At 38.4% G+C, this 16,439-nt stretch overlaps 1 protein-coding gene across 1 annotated transcript in view; it reads left to right on the top strand.

Annotated features, from left to right (window-relative positions):
- BTAF1 (B-TFIID TATA-box binding protein associated factor 1) overlaps positions 1 to 16,439 on the top strand; it is a 71,893-nt gene that overhangs the window by 35,369 nt on the left and 20,085 nt on the right. The window contains exons 19-26 of the mRNA XM_060768696.2: positions 349 to 552; positions 2,953 to 3,379; positions 5,299 to 5,489; positions 7,222 to 7,375; positions 7,469 to 7,578; positions 9,343 to 9,544; positions 12,254 to 12,402; positions 16,266 to 16,418. Of these exons, the coding sequence (XP_060624679.2) occupies positions 349 to 552; positions 2,953 to 3,379; positions 5,299 to 5,489; positions 7,222 to 7,375; positions 7,469 to 7,578; positions 9,343 to 9,544; positions 12,254 to 12,402; positions 16,266 to 16,418 (1,590 nt within the window). The remainder of the gene's footprint in view (positions 1 to 348; positions 553 to 2,952; positions 3,380 to 5,298; positions 5,490 to 7,221; positions 7,376 to 7,468; positions 7,579 to 9,342; positions 9,545 to 12,253; positions 12,403 to 16,265; positions 16,419 to 16,439) is intronic.

The raw sequence follows: 16,439 nt of genomic DNA, 5'->3' as shown, positions 1-16,439 counted from the left end.
ATATGGGAATATTAATTTCTATGTAGTATAAAACTGTGTTTTCAAAAATAATTCAGAATTCACGAGAGGGTGATAATACAAACATTTGCAATCTTTTTTGGGAACTCAGTTTTTTTTGTATGGTGTACTTATTAGCAAGCCCTGTGGATTACTGTGTTTTTTAAAAATCATTGCGGTTACACATTGGTTTTTGCATTATTATTGCTAAACATCGGTTTTCCCGTTTTGAATTACAACACCGTACTTTAATTGTCGTTCTTAAAGAAACCTGGTGATCACTTAGACACAATATGTAAAAATAGCCCACTTGGTGGCAATATTATGATTGAAATCTTTTTTCATTTCTAGGAAAATAAAGTCGTGGCTCTTGCTGTCCAATCACGCTTGCTTAGTGTCCTCTCAGAGCATCTTTATTATGATGAAATTGCTGTCCCCTTCACCCGAATGCAAAATGAATGTAAACAACTCATCTCCTCATTTACTGATGCAAATATTGATGTTGCCAGCAGGGTAAACTGCAGTGTATTTACAATAGATCAAGCTAATGAACTGGTGAGTGAATCGGTGAAAAAGCTAGCCTCTCATGTTTAAGTGAGCAGTGTAAAAAGTAACCTGCAGCAGCAAATGGATAAAAAGCAATCTGTCGTATCACTGAAGGTGGTTCTAAAAATAATCTTGTTCATCTATACATATAGATATGTACCTAATTTATGTCACAAATCAGAATGATAGAAAGCAGTGGTTCCTAGAGGGACCTTTGTCAGGAGATCCCTTTCCATTTTGGAGGAGTGTCTAAGTGCTGTGGCCTTGATTCTTTGATGTATGTTGGACTGCAACTTCCATCATCCCATGCTAGTGGTCATGGATGATATTAGTTGTAATCTAAAGCATCTCAAAGCCCAAAATTGATGTCTTGAGTTAACCCTTTTAAGAGTGGGAAGACATCCCTTCTTCACTCCATCAGTGGCAGTTTCAAACAGGTTTTTATTTTGCACACAAGGTTGTGCTAATGTTCCACTTTGACAGCTAAGATTTTTATGCATCTCAGATTCTCCAGGTTTAGCAGTTACACTTTAAATGTAAGTGTGTTAATTCTTCAAGAGGGAAGTTTGTAACGCAAGGAAAACAGAAACATGCTAGACCTTTAAAAGAGTGACACAATATGAAAGAATACAATACTGTTTTTTTTTTTAAAAAAAACTTATAGCCACTTTCCAATATAAAATAAGCTCAGTTGTAAATGAGCTCATTGTAAAAATGGTGAAACCCCTATTGTAAATAAGCACGTTGATTTCGGATCTTTAGCTAGATATACTGGTGGGTAATACAGTAGCAGTTTTGTCTTCATTTAATCATAAAAATAGAAAAGTCAGCAAGTTTTTATTGTCTTTTATAAGGTTAAGCATTACTGCTGCTGAAGAAAAAAAAAATAGGTATTGCAGCTGTTGTTCCCCTCTTTTTTATGTTGGGGTATGCTACTCCTTCCTATATCCCATTTTGTGTTGTAGCTGATGATGAAAGTAGTCTAGTCCCTCCATTTATCCTATTAAAAGGGAAACATGTAGAATAATCAGTCCATTGCTTTCAATTTCAATGCTGTAAAGAAACAAAACAGTCTTTCCTAGGGTGGTCATGAGCATGGTCACATTTGAGTGTAACAGCAGCCAGGATCCAGTAATGTATTTTTACTGGATTATGTTGCTTCTGCTGATGACATTGGGTGGGAGTGATCTTCCCTCCTATTGCTGTTGCACACCATAAAACAGTGGTTCTCAACCTGTTGGTCCCCAGAAATTTTGGCCTTCAACTCCCAGAAATCCTGACACTGGTAAACTGGCTGGAATTTCTGGAAGTTGTAGATCAAAACACCTCGGGACCCACAGGTTGAAAACCTCTTCCCTAAAACATGCTACAGAAGGCTAGGAAATCCTGTGGAACAGGTTCTTAGTGCTACAAAGGGTTACAATGGGAAGAAAATCCCAATTATTCTGGCGGAAGAGCATACACATCCTGCAGAAGTACTTGGTTGGCTCCTAGCCACTGTGTTCCTCTTGGTGACAGACATATTTGCAGATGGAGATTTTAAAAAATACCACCCCTGTTTTTTATTGTGGGTGCTGCTGTTGCAAAGATAACATCCTGCATGAGTAGGGTGTCCTCTATCGAACTACAGTGTGTTTGGATCATAGCATGACTTTACTAAATACGCATTTTAAAATCGTAATATATTATCCTTTATTAAACAGGTAACTACGTTAACCTGTTTATACTAACTGGTCTATTAAGATTGCTCTAGATCAGTGTTTCTCCTCCAGATTTTTTGGACTTCAGTTCCCTGAAATCCCAGCCAGCTTACCAACTGTTAGGAATTGTGGGAACTGAAGTCCAAAGCATCTCGAGGACACAGCTTGAGAAACTCTGCCCTAGACACTTGCCTTCCCTTGAATTTTGGTATTAAGAGGAGCCCACTCCAGGTTTATCTTCATAAATATTTATTTTTAAAATTCTGTTTAGTAAAGTTTAATTTGTCAAAAATTTATGCAAAGAACATGGGGTGAGGAATGTCTCTGACTATTGCTACTTCTAGAGATGGGAGCCAACAGGTGTTGAGTGGTTTGAGTGATGGACTATGACTCTGGAGCCCAGAGCTTAAATCCCTGCTCAGCCATGGAAATCTCTTTGTGACATTGGACAACTCACACTCTCTCAGCCTCAGATGATCTCAAAAGTAAGCCCCCTCTGAACAAATTCTGCCCTAAGTCAAAAACAACGTAAAGGGCATGTAACAGAAATAACAAATGTCTAGAAATACAACAAGACTTTACCTGTGTCAGAACATTATGGAAGGGTATCAATTTATATAGCAATATGTTTCATTGTTTTTAAATACTTTAGTGTCCTTTTTCACATGGAGTAATTGGGATGTTTTTGTTTTTGACTACTTTTTCTTAGGTCAGCACTATCTTCAGTGAAGTCACATCCCCTCTTAATCTGAATCCTCCAATTTTACAGCAGCTTGAAAGCAAACGACAGCAAATCCAAATGACTGTTACTGAAACAAACCAGGAATGGCAAACGTTACACTTGAGAGTACATACTTTTACTGCTTGTGCCGTTGTCAATCTGGAACAGCTTCCAGATAAATTAAATCCAGTCATAAAACCACTGATGGAGGCAGTGAAGAAAGAAGAAAACATATTGGTTCAAAATTATGCTGCTTTGTGCATAGCAAAGCTACTTCAGCAGTGCACAACACGGTCTCCATGTCCTAACTCTAAGATCATAAAAAATCTTTGTAATTCACTCTGTGTGGATCCTCATCTTACCCCTTTAGCATCATGCCCTGCACAACCCTTGAGTAGCCATGAAAATTCAAAAGGTGAGTCAACAATAAGTAATTAAAATGGCAGGGAATGCCAGCCAACTGTACCTTAAACAGGATTAGATGGTGTACCTAATTCTCAGAGACCACTGCACTAATAGAACCAAGAGTGAATCAACTAGCTCCCAAAAGTGGAATTTGTATGATCAACACTTGACAAACTGTCCCATTTTTTGTAGTTAACTATGAAGTTGGTATTGTTCCTTAATGATCCTTTATGAGTTTTTGTTTGGGAATCTGAAGAATCTCTAGATTCATAGAATAAAATTATATTGCAGGAGGTCCTAAAATGTTTTAAATCCGAGTGCTATCTATTGATTACAAAATACACTTGTATTTGTAGTATTTTCAAAGGGTGATTTTTAATGAGAAACATTTTAAATGAGTAATGGTTTCATTGCTACACTTTCTGTGTTTTGAGTTTCCAAAGGGAGTAGGATACATTTGGATATCAGCTTTCTTGTGCACAAATGCTTATTTGGGTGTTGACTTTTTCTAGGACAGTGGTTCTCAACCTGTGGGTCCCCAGATGTTTTGTCCTTCAACTCCCAGAAATCCTAACAGCTGTTAAATTGGCTGGTATTTCTGGGAGTTGTAGGCCAAAACACCTGGGGACCCACAGGTTGAGAACCACAGCTCTAGGAACTCACTCATAAGAGTAGTTTGGGGGCTTTAAGGTATCTTCCTCGACTCTTACAGGTGTGGGGAGGGAGAGAAAAAATTAGCTTAGATACAGTACTTAAAGATGAATGTGTCTATGAAATACCAGGATGGATCTTCGATCATCTGGAGAGGCCCTGCTCTCGCTCTCGCTCCCACTTCCTTCACAGGCACGATTGGTGGGGACAAGGAAGAGGGCCTTCTCTATGGTGGCCCCCCAACTCTGGAACTCACTCCCCAAGGATATCAGACAAACCCCCACATTGGCAGTCTTTAGGAGGAGCCTGAAAACGTGGCTGTTCCAGTGTGCCTTCCCTGAATAAAGGAAACAATCCCCTGCAAAATATCCTGAGAAGCACTTTAATTACCTGTTGGGTTGCTCTCCTTACATTTCATTTAGAACCCTCCTACTAGATACATCTTACCTCTGTTCATGCCCAGCATTTATTTTTAAAATTTTAACTATTACATCTGGCCCGGCCATAGGTTTTTAAATCTTTATGTGTTATTGTCTATATATGAGTTATATTAATTGTATTGTTTATTGCTTGTTGTTTTTACTGATGTGTTGTTGGGCTTGGCCTCATGTAAGCCATTCTGAGTCCCTTGGGGAGATGGTGGTGGGGTTTAAAAAAAGTTATTATTATTATTATTATTATTATTATTATTATCCTATATCTAATGACCATGCTTTATTAATTCACTGTCCCCCATGCTTATAGTAATAATGGAGGGCTTGTGTGAAACAGATATCACTTCCAAGGCTGATTCCAGGAAAGAGTGTGGAAATGACCTCCAAAATTTATCCTTACTAATATAATTTTTACCAAATAATAATTGATACCTGTTTTTTATTGTCCTCACTAGTATGCCACTTTGTTTAGTGGCTTCAGTTAAATCCACTTGATAGTTCTTATTACAATAGATTCCCAAATTAGTTTTGGAATGCTTGGTGGATACTTACATAAATACTATTGATCCACTATTTCTTATAGGAAGCAGCAGCTGGATTGAGGCCTTTGCATTTTGTAGTGATTGTTCTAGCAACCATGCTTCTTTTTAGATTTGATCTTCTAGGTTTATTTGTGAATTGATATATCAGACTCGGCATTTTCTTTCCGTTTCTCATTCCAAATTCTTATAGGAAAACCTCTGTTAATAGGTTACCATGTTGATTCTATCAGTGCAGTGGTCTCGTAATTTTTTATTCAACTATTATATATGAAAATGTTTCCAATTATCATTATTCTTTTTAGGATCAAATTCTGAAAGAGATGGCATGCACCATACAGTCACCAAGCATAAGGGTATAATCACACTGTACAGGCATCAGAAAGCTGCATTTGCCATCACAAGCCGACGAGGTCCGACGCCAAAGGCCGCAAAAGCTCAAATAGGAGATCTTCCTACAAGTAGTAGTGGAAACATAACTACAGAGCTTGATGAAGTGAGTACATATCTTAATTTGCAATTCTGCTAATACTGTTATGTGGTGTCCTGCACATAATCTAAAGCAGTGTTTCTCAACCTTCCTATTCCTGCGGCTCCTTAATACAGTTCCTCATCTTGTGGTGTCCCTCAATCATAAAGTTGTTTTCGTTGCTACTTCATAACTGTAATTTAGCTACTTTATGAATTGTAATGATATGCGGATGTATTTTCATTCACTGGACCAAATTTGGCACAAATACCCAATATACCCAAATTTGAATACTGATGGGGTTGGGGGGGATTGATTTTGTCATTTGGGACTTGTAGTTGCAGGGATTTATAGTTAACCTACAATTAAGGAGCATTCTGAACTCTAATAACTATGGAATTGAATCAAACTTGGCACACAGAACTCCCATGACCACCCAAAAATACTGGAAGGGTTTGGTGGGCATTGACCATGAGTTTTGGAGTTGTAGTTCACCTACATCCAGAGAGCACTGTGGACTGAAACAATGATGGATCTGGACCGAACTTAGCACAAATCCTCAATATGCCCAAGTGTGAACCCTGGTGGAATTTGAGGAAAATAGACCTTGACATTTGAAAGTTGTAGTTGCTGGAATTTATAGTTCACTTACAGTCAGAGCATTCTGAACCACACCAACAATATAATTGGGATAAACTTCCCACACAGAACACCCATGCCTTGAAGGGACTTGCACACTCTCCCTCGCCCATACATGTGCACCATGCTACCATGCGCAAAGCATGCCTGTTCCCCCCCCCCCCCAAACTTAGAGTCTCAGAAACAGCTCTCCCCTTGGCTGAGAGGCTGGCCAATCACAGCGGAGGAGGGCTTTTGGTGGATGGATTCGCCATCTGTTTCCAAAAAGGAAGAGAATGACAGGCAGAGAGATCTTCAGCCTTTGCTGCCAAAGGGGTTCCTAAGACCATCAGAAATACAATTTTTTTCCTATGGCCTTTGGTGACCCTTATAAAAACCCCTCAACACCCCCCCCCCCCGAGGTCCTGACCCTCAGGTTGAGAAGCACTGGAGGATTTTTATGTTGTGTTTTTATGGCTGGGAGCATAGTTCTTTTCCCTTACACATAACTTCATAACCTCTTTTTTCCCCTCTCTCTTTCAAAGGAGAGGTTTGTATGCAGGCTTAGCCTAGCTTTCATTCTCTTGGTTAATTTTATTTTAGTATCTTAGTGTTGAAATGAAAAAAAATGTTATACAAAAATATATATGTTTCTGTGGATAACTTCTGCTTGAAAGATCTTATTTTAAGATAGGATTTGAGAAATGGGTGAAGAGTATGTAGAGAGAATAATAATGTTGACAACAGATAAGGCACTGCTAATATAATAAATGTGATGTAGTGGTTTGAGCACCAGGGTTCAAATCCCTACTCAGCCATGAAACCCACTGGATGACCCTGGGCAAGTCACACTCTTGCTTTTATTCTGTGGCAGAAGCAAAACAAAAAAAGGTTTTACAGACATCCCTCAACTTTTGAGCAGGTTACGGTGCAGCTTTGGAAAATTCTAGAGCTGAATTTTGATACTACCAGGCCTTCATGCATTTTCACCAAAACCCAGTTCCTTTTAGTCTACCAACATGGCAGATTAATTAGGAAATCTGAGTTTGGTTCTTTAGCTACCTATAAATTATGTGGGTTGTAATAGGCCGAGAACTAAACACATAATAAATTAAACCAAACTTTCTCATTCAATTTTCAGGCTCAGAAAACCTATGTAGTACAGAGGAGAGGTGCAGAATTTGCTTTATCCACTATTGCTAAACATTTTGGTGCTGAAATGGCAGTGGGTTTGCCACATCTCTGGGATGCTATGGTTGGTTCCTTAAGGAACAATATTGACATCAACAACTTCGGTATGTATACATGCTATGTGTTGTAAGGATGTGTGAGTATAATAAAGGTTTGATTTTAACATTTTCCTGATAATGGGATATTTCTTTTAATAGATCGAAAGGCTCTGTTGGAAAAAGGAGATGGTCCAGCCCAGGAGTTAGTGAATTCTCTACAGGTTTTTGAAACAACTGCAGCATCTATGGATGTTCAGCTTCACCCTTTGGTAAATAAATTAATTGCATATAATTTTCAAAATAAGTTTTTATTACGGACATGGATGTTTGAAATGCATAGCATTGGTGTTGATGTCATAAAAACACATTTACTTTCTCCATGATTCCTAGAATATAAGAAATGTTTAGAATAGCAGTTACAAAAGTATTGTCGAAGGCTTTGATGGCTGGAATCACTGGGTTGTAGTTTTTTTGGGCTATATGGCCATGTTCTAGGAGCATTTTCTCCTGAAGTTTCACTAGCATCTATGGCAGGCATCCTCAGAGGTTGTGATAGGATGCTTGCCATAGATGCAGGTGAAACGTCAGGAGAGAATGCTTCTAGAACATGGCCATATAGTCCAAAAAATCTCCAACAACCCAGTTACAAAAGTGTTTGTTAGCTTGTGTTTAGTTGACAATATTATCATTTTTAAGCTGCCATGAGTCCTAGTTCTGGGGAAAGGGCAAAAAGTAAACAAATAGTATAGTAATACTATTAGTGTAGTGTTAGTTACAATTACTGAAAGGGTTGTCGAAGGCTTACATGGCCGGAACTAGGCAAGTGAGGTTTATATATCTGTGGTTGTGGGGAAAAACACAACCTACAAACTATCTGCAGACCCACTAAGAAAATCCAACAAATACTACATTCAGCAAAGGGCAAGAGGGAACCTCTCACCTCTGCAGGAGTCTACCATATATCATGCAGCTGTGGACAAGTCTGCATAGGGACCACCAAACACAGTATTGCCGAAACACGAATCAAGAACCATGAAAGGCACTGCAGACTAACTCAACCAGAGAAATGAGCCATAGCAGAGCACCTGATGAACCAACCTGGACACAGCATATTATTTGAGAACACAGAAATGCTGGAGCACTCTTAACAACTACCATGTCAGACTACACAGAGAAACCATTGAAATCCACAAGCATGTTGACAATTTCAACAGAAAGGAAGAAACCATGAAAATAAACAAAATCTGGCTACCAGTATTTAAAAAACCTTCAAAATCAGGACAATAAATAAAGATCAACACTAAAAAAAAAACAGGAGAATTCCAGACAAGAATCAATCAGGGCCAGCTAACACCTCCCAACAAGATTCTCCCAGGTAGCAACCAGACAGGTTTTGAAGCTGCAAGGCCATTAAATGCTAACCAAGGTGGTCAGTTGCAACATTCACACTTGCCTCCAGCAGACAAGAGTTGTTTCTTCCCACCCTGGACATTCCACAGATATGTAAACCTCACTTGCCTAGTTTCCAACAAACCTCACAACCTCTGATGATGCCTGCCATAGTTGTGGGCGAAATGTCAGGAGAGAATCTCTGGAACATGGCCATACAGCTTGGAAAACTCACAGCAACCCAATTATTGAAAGGGCGGAGGTTCTTAGCAAACGTTCCCAGCTGTTTTCTGAAGCTGTTGTTAGTCTTATTTTGATTAGACAAGAACTGAAAGTTCATTTGAATGAACCTCTTAAATTATTACCATACATTATCATACATTTAAAAATAAGAGCCAAAACCCCCAAGGTGCTGTAACATGTAATATATTCCTCTTTTCATCTGTATTGCAATATGCATACTTGCTTTACAAATACATCTCTTGTATTTCTTCAATCTGTATTTAGATTGGAGGCTTGATATCTCGTGTGTTTAAAACTATTGCTTGAAATATTGCAGATTGCTTTGTTTTACTGAAATAGAATAAACTCTTAAATAGCATTGAGTATGTTAACAATTACTGGTATTTTTCCCCTTTTTGCAGTTGATACAGCATTTGCCTTATCTTTCTATGTGCCTTCAACATCCTAATACAGCAGTGAGACACATGGCTGCTCGCTGCGTAGGTGTAATGAGCAAAATAGCTACCATAGAAACCATTCACATTTTCCTGGAAAAGGTTCTTCCTTGGCTGGGAGCGATAGATGACAGTACCAAGCAAGAGGGTGCAATCGAAGCTCTTGCCTGTATCCTTTAATGATTCTAATTCCTTGTGTGTTTGAAATATTTTCCAAATGTATGATTTTGTGGGGTTATTTCTTACACTTTATTCATACTAATGATTTGTGCTTCTCAAACAATGCATTGGGTATTCTTTGCTTCTGAATAGCAGAGTATATGTGATCATTTGCTATGTAGGCTCTTAGCAGAAAGGTCACTTTGTAGGAAATATATATGAATTGTTTGAGTCACAGTCTGCTGATCCTCACCCAGTTCAGAATTCCATCTGTTGATATTGGACAATGTTTTCCTGTAACATTTTTATAAAGCCTATAATTTGACTGTATCCAGTACATTTGATACTGGACATGAAAAGCTTTTTCCTACCCTGATGAAAACTGGGAACATTTGTTCTTTAATTTCCTGTTTAACCATGTGTGAAGATTTCTATTACAAAATGATTGAAATACCTTTTATAACTGGTTGGGAAGAAAACATTTATCCTTACGTGGTTTGTGTGAAAGGATTTTCTACTTTCTTCTGAAAATTTACTGATAGCCATAGTAAATCCATTTGGCCAAACTTGTAATATGGATATCCATTGATCCTTATGAGCCCCAACCCTTTGTATTGTCGAAGCCTTTTATGGCTGGAACTACTGGGTTGCTGTAAGTTTTTCAGGCTGTATAGCCATGTTCTAGAAGCATTATCTTCTGACGTTTCACCTGCATTAGTGGCAGGCATCCTCAGAGATTGTGAGGTCTCACAACCTCTGAAGATGCCTGCCATAGGTGCAGGCAAAACATCAAGAGAGAATGCTTCTGGAACATGACCATACAGCCCGAAAAACCTACAGCAACCCCAATCCTTTGTTCTGGCAAGAAGCTGAACATAAGAGCAATAAACATAGAGTTGTACCATAGTTTTCTCTTAGGAATTGAAATAGGTTTATTAGACTGAAATGTGACAATATGCCAAGGGCTAAAAGGAAATTTAAAGGTAAAAGAGCGAGTCCTGTTGGTATCACATAGCAAAACCTAACAAATTAACTTCCTTGATGTTACCTACACCCATCTATACACTGTATTTATTCTATAGAACAATTTTTCTGAGCTTAAAAAACAAAACAAAAACAGAGCTGTATTGTCCTGTTGCAATTGGCCACCTTGATTAGCATTTAATGGCCTTGCAGCCTCAAAGCTTGGCTGGTTGCTGGCTAGGGAATCCTTTGTTGGGAGGTGTTAGTTGGCCCTGGTTGATTCTTGCCTGGAATTGCCCTGTTTTTTTTAGTGTTTTTACCCTACATCAAGGATACCACTGACCGCATAGGGAAGCTAATGAAGAAACACAACCTACAAAACCTCTTCAGACCCACTAAAAAAAATAGCGAATGCTACATTCAGCAAAGGACAAGAGGGATCCTATCACCTCTGCAGGAGTCTACCATATACCATGCAGCTGTGGACAAGTCTACATAGGGACTACCAAACGCAGCACCCAAACCCAAATCAAGGAACATGAAAGGCACTGCAGACCCATTCAGTCTGAGAAGTCAGTCATAGCAGAGCACCTGATGAACCAATCTGGACACAGCATATTATTTGAGAACACAGAAATGCTGCATTACTCTTCACAAGTACCATGTCAGACTACACAGAGAAGCCATTGAAATCCACAAGCATGTGAACAGTTTCAACAGAAAGGAGTAAAGCATGGAAATGAACCATATCTGGCTCCCAGTATTTAAAATAACTCTAAAATCAGAACAGTAAATAAATAGCAATACTAAAAAAATCAGGAGAATTCCAGACGAGAATAAATCAGGGCCAGTTAACACCTCCCAACAAAGGACTCCCCCAGGCAGTAATCTGTCAGGCTTTGAAGCTGTAAGGCCATTAAATGCTAATCAAGGTAGCCAATTGCAACATTCACACTTGCCTCAAAACAGACAAGAGTTCTTTCTCCCACCCTGAACATTATTCACCAAATATATAAACCTCACTTGCCTAGTTTCCAACAGACCTCACAACCTCTGAGGATGTGGGCGAAACGTCAGGAGAGGCTGCTTCTGGAACATTGCCATACAGACCGGAAAACTCACAGCAGCCCATGGTTTATATCCAAAGATGCCACTGTACACACAGAATTTATGTACACAAACGGTGAGGGGGTAGCTCTTACTTTTCTTCAAATTATCTCAGATTGTACTCTTCCTAGATGCATTCAGGTCCTCAGGTTCCATTTTTCATAAGATGCTGCTGCAAAGTGAAGGCAGGAAGGCCATGTTTTATAATGTGGCTTCTGTTCACAGAAATTAAGAATACAAGCCTATATATATAGTGTGAACCCTGTATCCATAGGATATGTGTTTCTGAACTTACTGTGGAAACAAAATCACAGATAGCAAACCCTAATAAAAGGAACAGTTTCTTCCAGAAGTTAACATAGTCAAATTTATATAAAAGATACCTCTCTAGAAATTTCCAAGGTCCTCCAGGCAGCTCTGTGTTAAGTTCCAATAGATTCATGCCACAGAATGACCTGGTTAACCTAGAAAATTCCTAGATAGAATATAGTTTGTTTTAGTTGGTAAGGTGAAATCAGGGGTTCCGGTACCACTGATATGGGGCTTGTACTCTAACCCCTCTTTAGAGGCTACAAACAAAAGCAAGCTTGAATTCTTGCTGATGTAGAAATGGCCCTGAAACTGCTAAGTTCCTTAATTCCGAATTCAGGTGTAATGGAGCAACTAGATGTTGGAATTATTCCATATATAGTTCTTCTTGTAGTCCCAGTTCTGGGCAGAATGAGTGATCAGACAGATAGTGTACGTTTCATGGCCACTCAGTGTTTTGCAACGTTGATTAGACTAATGCCTCTTGAGGTAAGTAAAAATCTTACTTTTTCTATTTGTTTTATGCTTGCTTATTTATTTTGTGTCAAAAGCATTGCATAAATAGATAAGTCTAAAACTGATAAAACGAAGAATCACAAGCTGCTAGATAGTTTTAGACCAAAAACGGGCAACAGCAATTGCATTGTGTGTTTGCTTATACATACATTGCCCACACCGTATTCTCTAAATTCTAGGTGCACTCGAACCGTGAAGATTGTGATTACATGGACTGGGAAATCTACTGTGTTTGATAGTCAAGCAGCACCTTTCTTGTCATTTTCTCTAAGAATTACATTTCCTCAGGGCTTGCCCCAGAGAAAATTCCCAAAAGAACTAGGCAAAGGATATGCTCAATTCTTGGTGCAGTACCTCCTGTGCAACTCACCTTCCTCCTATCTGCACAGAGCAGATGTCAATTCCCGGATTCCTAGTACCAGAGTAAAATTTGGTCTAGTCAAGAGAGTGAAGATGAAGGGAAGGGATGAGCACTTTTTAGGATAATCCTTTGTGTACCTTTAAGAATTCATAATCGGAGCCACAGAGAACTGTGAAATGTATATAGTTGTGTACAAGGATCGTTGTGTGAACAATTCATACCTCAAATGGATAAAGTATTATGGGATAGAGTGGATTCTGAGTCAGGCACTTTTTGCAGGCAGTATCTTTCATTGAGTATTCACTGAGTAAGTTTAATACTATAATAGTCTTTGAGAGTAGGTTGTCTATGAACCACATGCTACCCTTAGGGGCCACATGTGAGACAATGAATAATATGTAGCTGGATACATTTTATTGAACAGGAAAATAAAATGTGTGGCAGGAAATAGTATTTTGTGCACTTTGCAGTATGGGCTTTAAATAGGACCAAAGTTATTTCTTAGACAAGAAAAAGATAGAAATCTAAAAATATTTTATAATCTCCTATTAATGGTATTTTATTGGAATCAACCCCCTGATTGGTCCATTTCCAATCAAGAAGATACATGAACAAAGTTCTAACTGGGTCAAACAGTTCCTACAGATATTGTCATCACCTTGCAGCAGTCTTTTTACACCACAACTACAGCATTCATTGATACCTGGAAAGTGTAATGTGGAAACAAGAGATGGTGCTGGGTAGATCAGGGAAAAGTACTTCCTTGGTACCAGTGCCTGTTGTCACCTTATGTAAGTGAGAGCCTATAGTAAGACTTCAGGTAAGGCTACCACACATGTGTCCTCAGACCACCCAGCCAACATCACATGTTACTTTTCAGGACATAATGGTTGCTCATAAATTTAAATACAGCCAACCCTGCATATTTATGGATTCAACCAGCCACTATTTGAAAATATTCCCACCAATATCCATAGAGAGTTCTGGAACCAGTCACTAGCATATACCAAGCGTCCATTATATTATATCTTTTTATCAATGGTAACAAATAGTAAAAGCAGGGACTCAGGTTAGATGGGAGCATCAGTGTCATTTCATCCATTAGGTTTTCACTGTGAAGCTTGTAAGCAAGGTTTATCATCAATAAATGATTGCTCTTAATGATTAACGAGAAACTCTACCTGAGACCTTCTTTGGGGAGATGCAATTATTGACATTTTTTTTTAGTTGAAGTTCTTAAATTACACAGAATGCTTTGTGTAAATTGCTTATTGTGTTCACAAAAGCTTAGTAGGACAAACTTGTGATTGCAGACTTAACCTGACCTTGGGGCAGATTGCAGCAATCTGCTTTTGGACAGAAACAAGACTTCTTTTGCTGAGCCTATATTTACCTTTTAATTTCCCATCATGATTTAATTTTTATTGTGAACTACCTAAACTCTTTGAGTATAGGGTGAGGTAGAAATATTTTATTTAAATAAACTTCTGATGATCACTTGTAAAATCTAAACAGCCTAGGACCTAAATATTTATTTCTTGGAGAGTCTTCCTTTTCACAAAGATTTGCCAATTAGCTCCAGAAGTCCTTTAGAGATAAGACATTTTTCACCAGTTTAGTGATATTTTTCTCAAAATTAAGCTCATAACAACTGGAAAACCAAGTACAGATTTTAGAATGTGACTAAACTTATTGTGATGTAATAATAGCAAATGGCAGTAATTATTAAAATTTATTTTGCTTCTAGTGAACATTTTCCCCAGTATACTTTTTTTCCTCTGAAAGATTTAAGATTCTCCCAGTAGTACCAATTTGTGTTAGAAGTCAGCATGATACATTTTATCAGCTGCTAAAATTGAGCTTTTTATAGCCTTCACAGATTAGATTTCAGTTTTATCTGAACTGACCACTCATAAATATATTCTATTATACAGTGTCAGCTTTATTTGTGGCCATGCTCTTATTTCTCTTTTGCTCATTTGCTAATATTCAAATGATTGCCAAGACTAACATGAAATTTGACACTGAGTGATCAGGAAACCATCACTGGATAGCAGGAAAGATAATAATATACAAAGAAGCTAGTGTTGTAAAGAAGATTAACAAGTCATTTTTATTTTAATACTAGCTTGGGGACTCAGCGGTGCCCGGGTTACTTGAGAAGGCATTGTTTGTTTTGTGAAGTTTGGTAATATCAGTTTGGTAATGTGTAATGCCATTTATTTTTTTAAAAAAACAGTCTTTCTTTTTGTTTTTTAATTAATGTTCCCATTAGAAAATGCATAAGGATGTGGGTGAACTACAATTTCCAGAATCGCGGGTCAGTCATTTCCAAACCCTGCCATTACTTAAAGTTGGCCATGTTGGATCTGTGTGCCAAGTTTGGTCTAGATCCGACAGCAGCTGGGTTCAGTGATATCTAGGTAACTGTGAACTACAACTTCCAGATTCCCAGGGCAATCACCCCCAAGCTCAGCCAGTATGCACAATTGGCCATGTTGGTTCTGTGTGCCAAGTTTGGTCCAGATCCATCGTTGGCTGAGTTCACTGTTCTCTGGATAAGGATGAACTACAACTCTCAGGGTAATCACACCTAAACTCTGCAGGTATGGACAATTGCCCATGGTGGGTCTGTGTGCCAAGTGAGTTCCAGGTCCTTCATTGGTGCAGTTCAGAGTGCTCTTAGATTGCAGATGAACTATGTATCCCAGTCCCTACAACTCCTATAAATCATTGTGAATTCTCTCCCAACCTCTCCAGTATGTTCAGTTGCTGATCAATTCCTCTGCTGTGTGCCATAGGAAAGGGTTGAAATGGGATAAGAGAGAAGCAGTGGGTGGGGTCATGCAAATTAAGAGAGAAAGGAACACTGGGATGTGCTTGCTATAACCTGCAATGTCCTTCGAGAGAGTGACTTGCTGTCTTCTCAGCACTGGAAACAATAGCCTATTTGTGGAGGCTGGAGGCTGTTTGTGCAGACACCTGTGCCACATACAGATTTTCACTTTTATTATGTGTATAGATATCCCCACTGTTGAAAACTACTCTGCCTTAAAATAACATAGGCTTGAAACTGATAGTATGAATGTGTGTAACACAAAGCTTTGTTAGTTGTTGCAGTTTTACTTTAACATAAAATTTACATGGTAAAGAAATGGGAGAACATTAGTAGTAGTACGGCTGAGAAAATAGTCCTTGAAAAACACTTTTCTACGTACAGTGGATTCTTCCATTTGGTGGCAAGTTATTTTTTGCTCCAGAGGAACAATTACTTGCATATATATAACAAGGCTCTGCTTTATATATTGTAAAAACTTAGCTGACCTAATAAAGTTAATAGCTTTTTCCAGCTATGTGATTTCAGTATATTTTTATTGTAAGGTTTATGTTGTTGGGTTTGATATCAAACCTAATATATAGGAATTTTACAAACTTTCAGGAAATCCTGAACTTATTTTTGATTTATTTTTTTTAGGCTGGTATTCCAGACCCACCTGAAATGTCTGAAGATTTAGTCAAAATTAAAGCCAAGGAGCGCCATTTTCTGGAACAATTATTAGATGGGAAAAAACTAGAAAACTACAAAATTCCAGTACCAATTAAAGCAGAACTCAGAAAATATCAGCAGGTATGTTCTTACAGGAAGTTA

The sequence above is a fragment of the Anolis sagrei genome, chromosome 3 (assembly GCF_037176765.1).
Source record: "Anolis sagrei isolate rAnoSag1 chromosome 3, rAnoSag1.mat, whole genome shotgun sequence".
NCBI lineage: Eukaryota > Metazoa > Chordata > Lepidosauria > Squamata > Dactyloidae > Anolis > Anolis sagrei.
The sequence above is the reverse complement of the archived record's forward strand: the minus strand, read 5'-3'. Positions and strand labels throughout refer to the sequence as shown.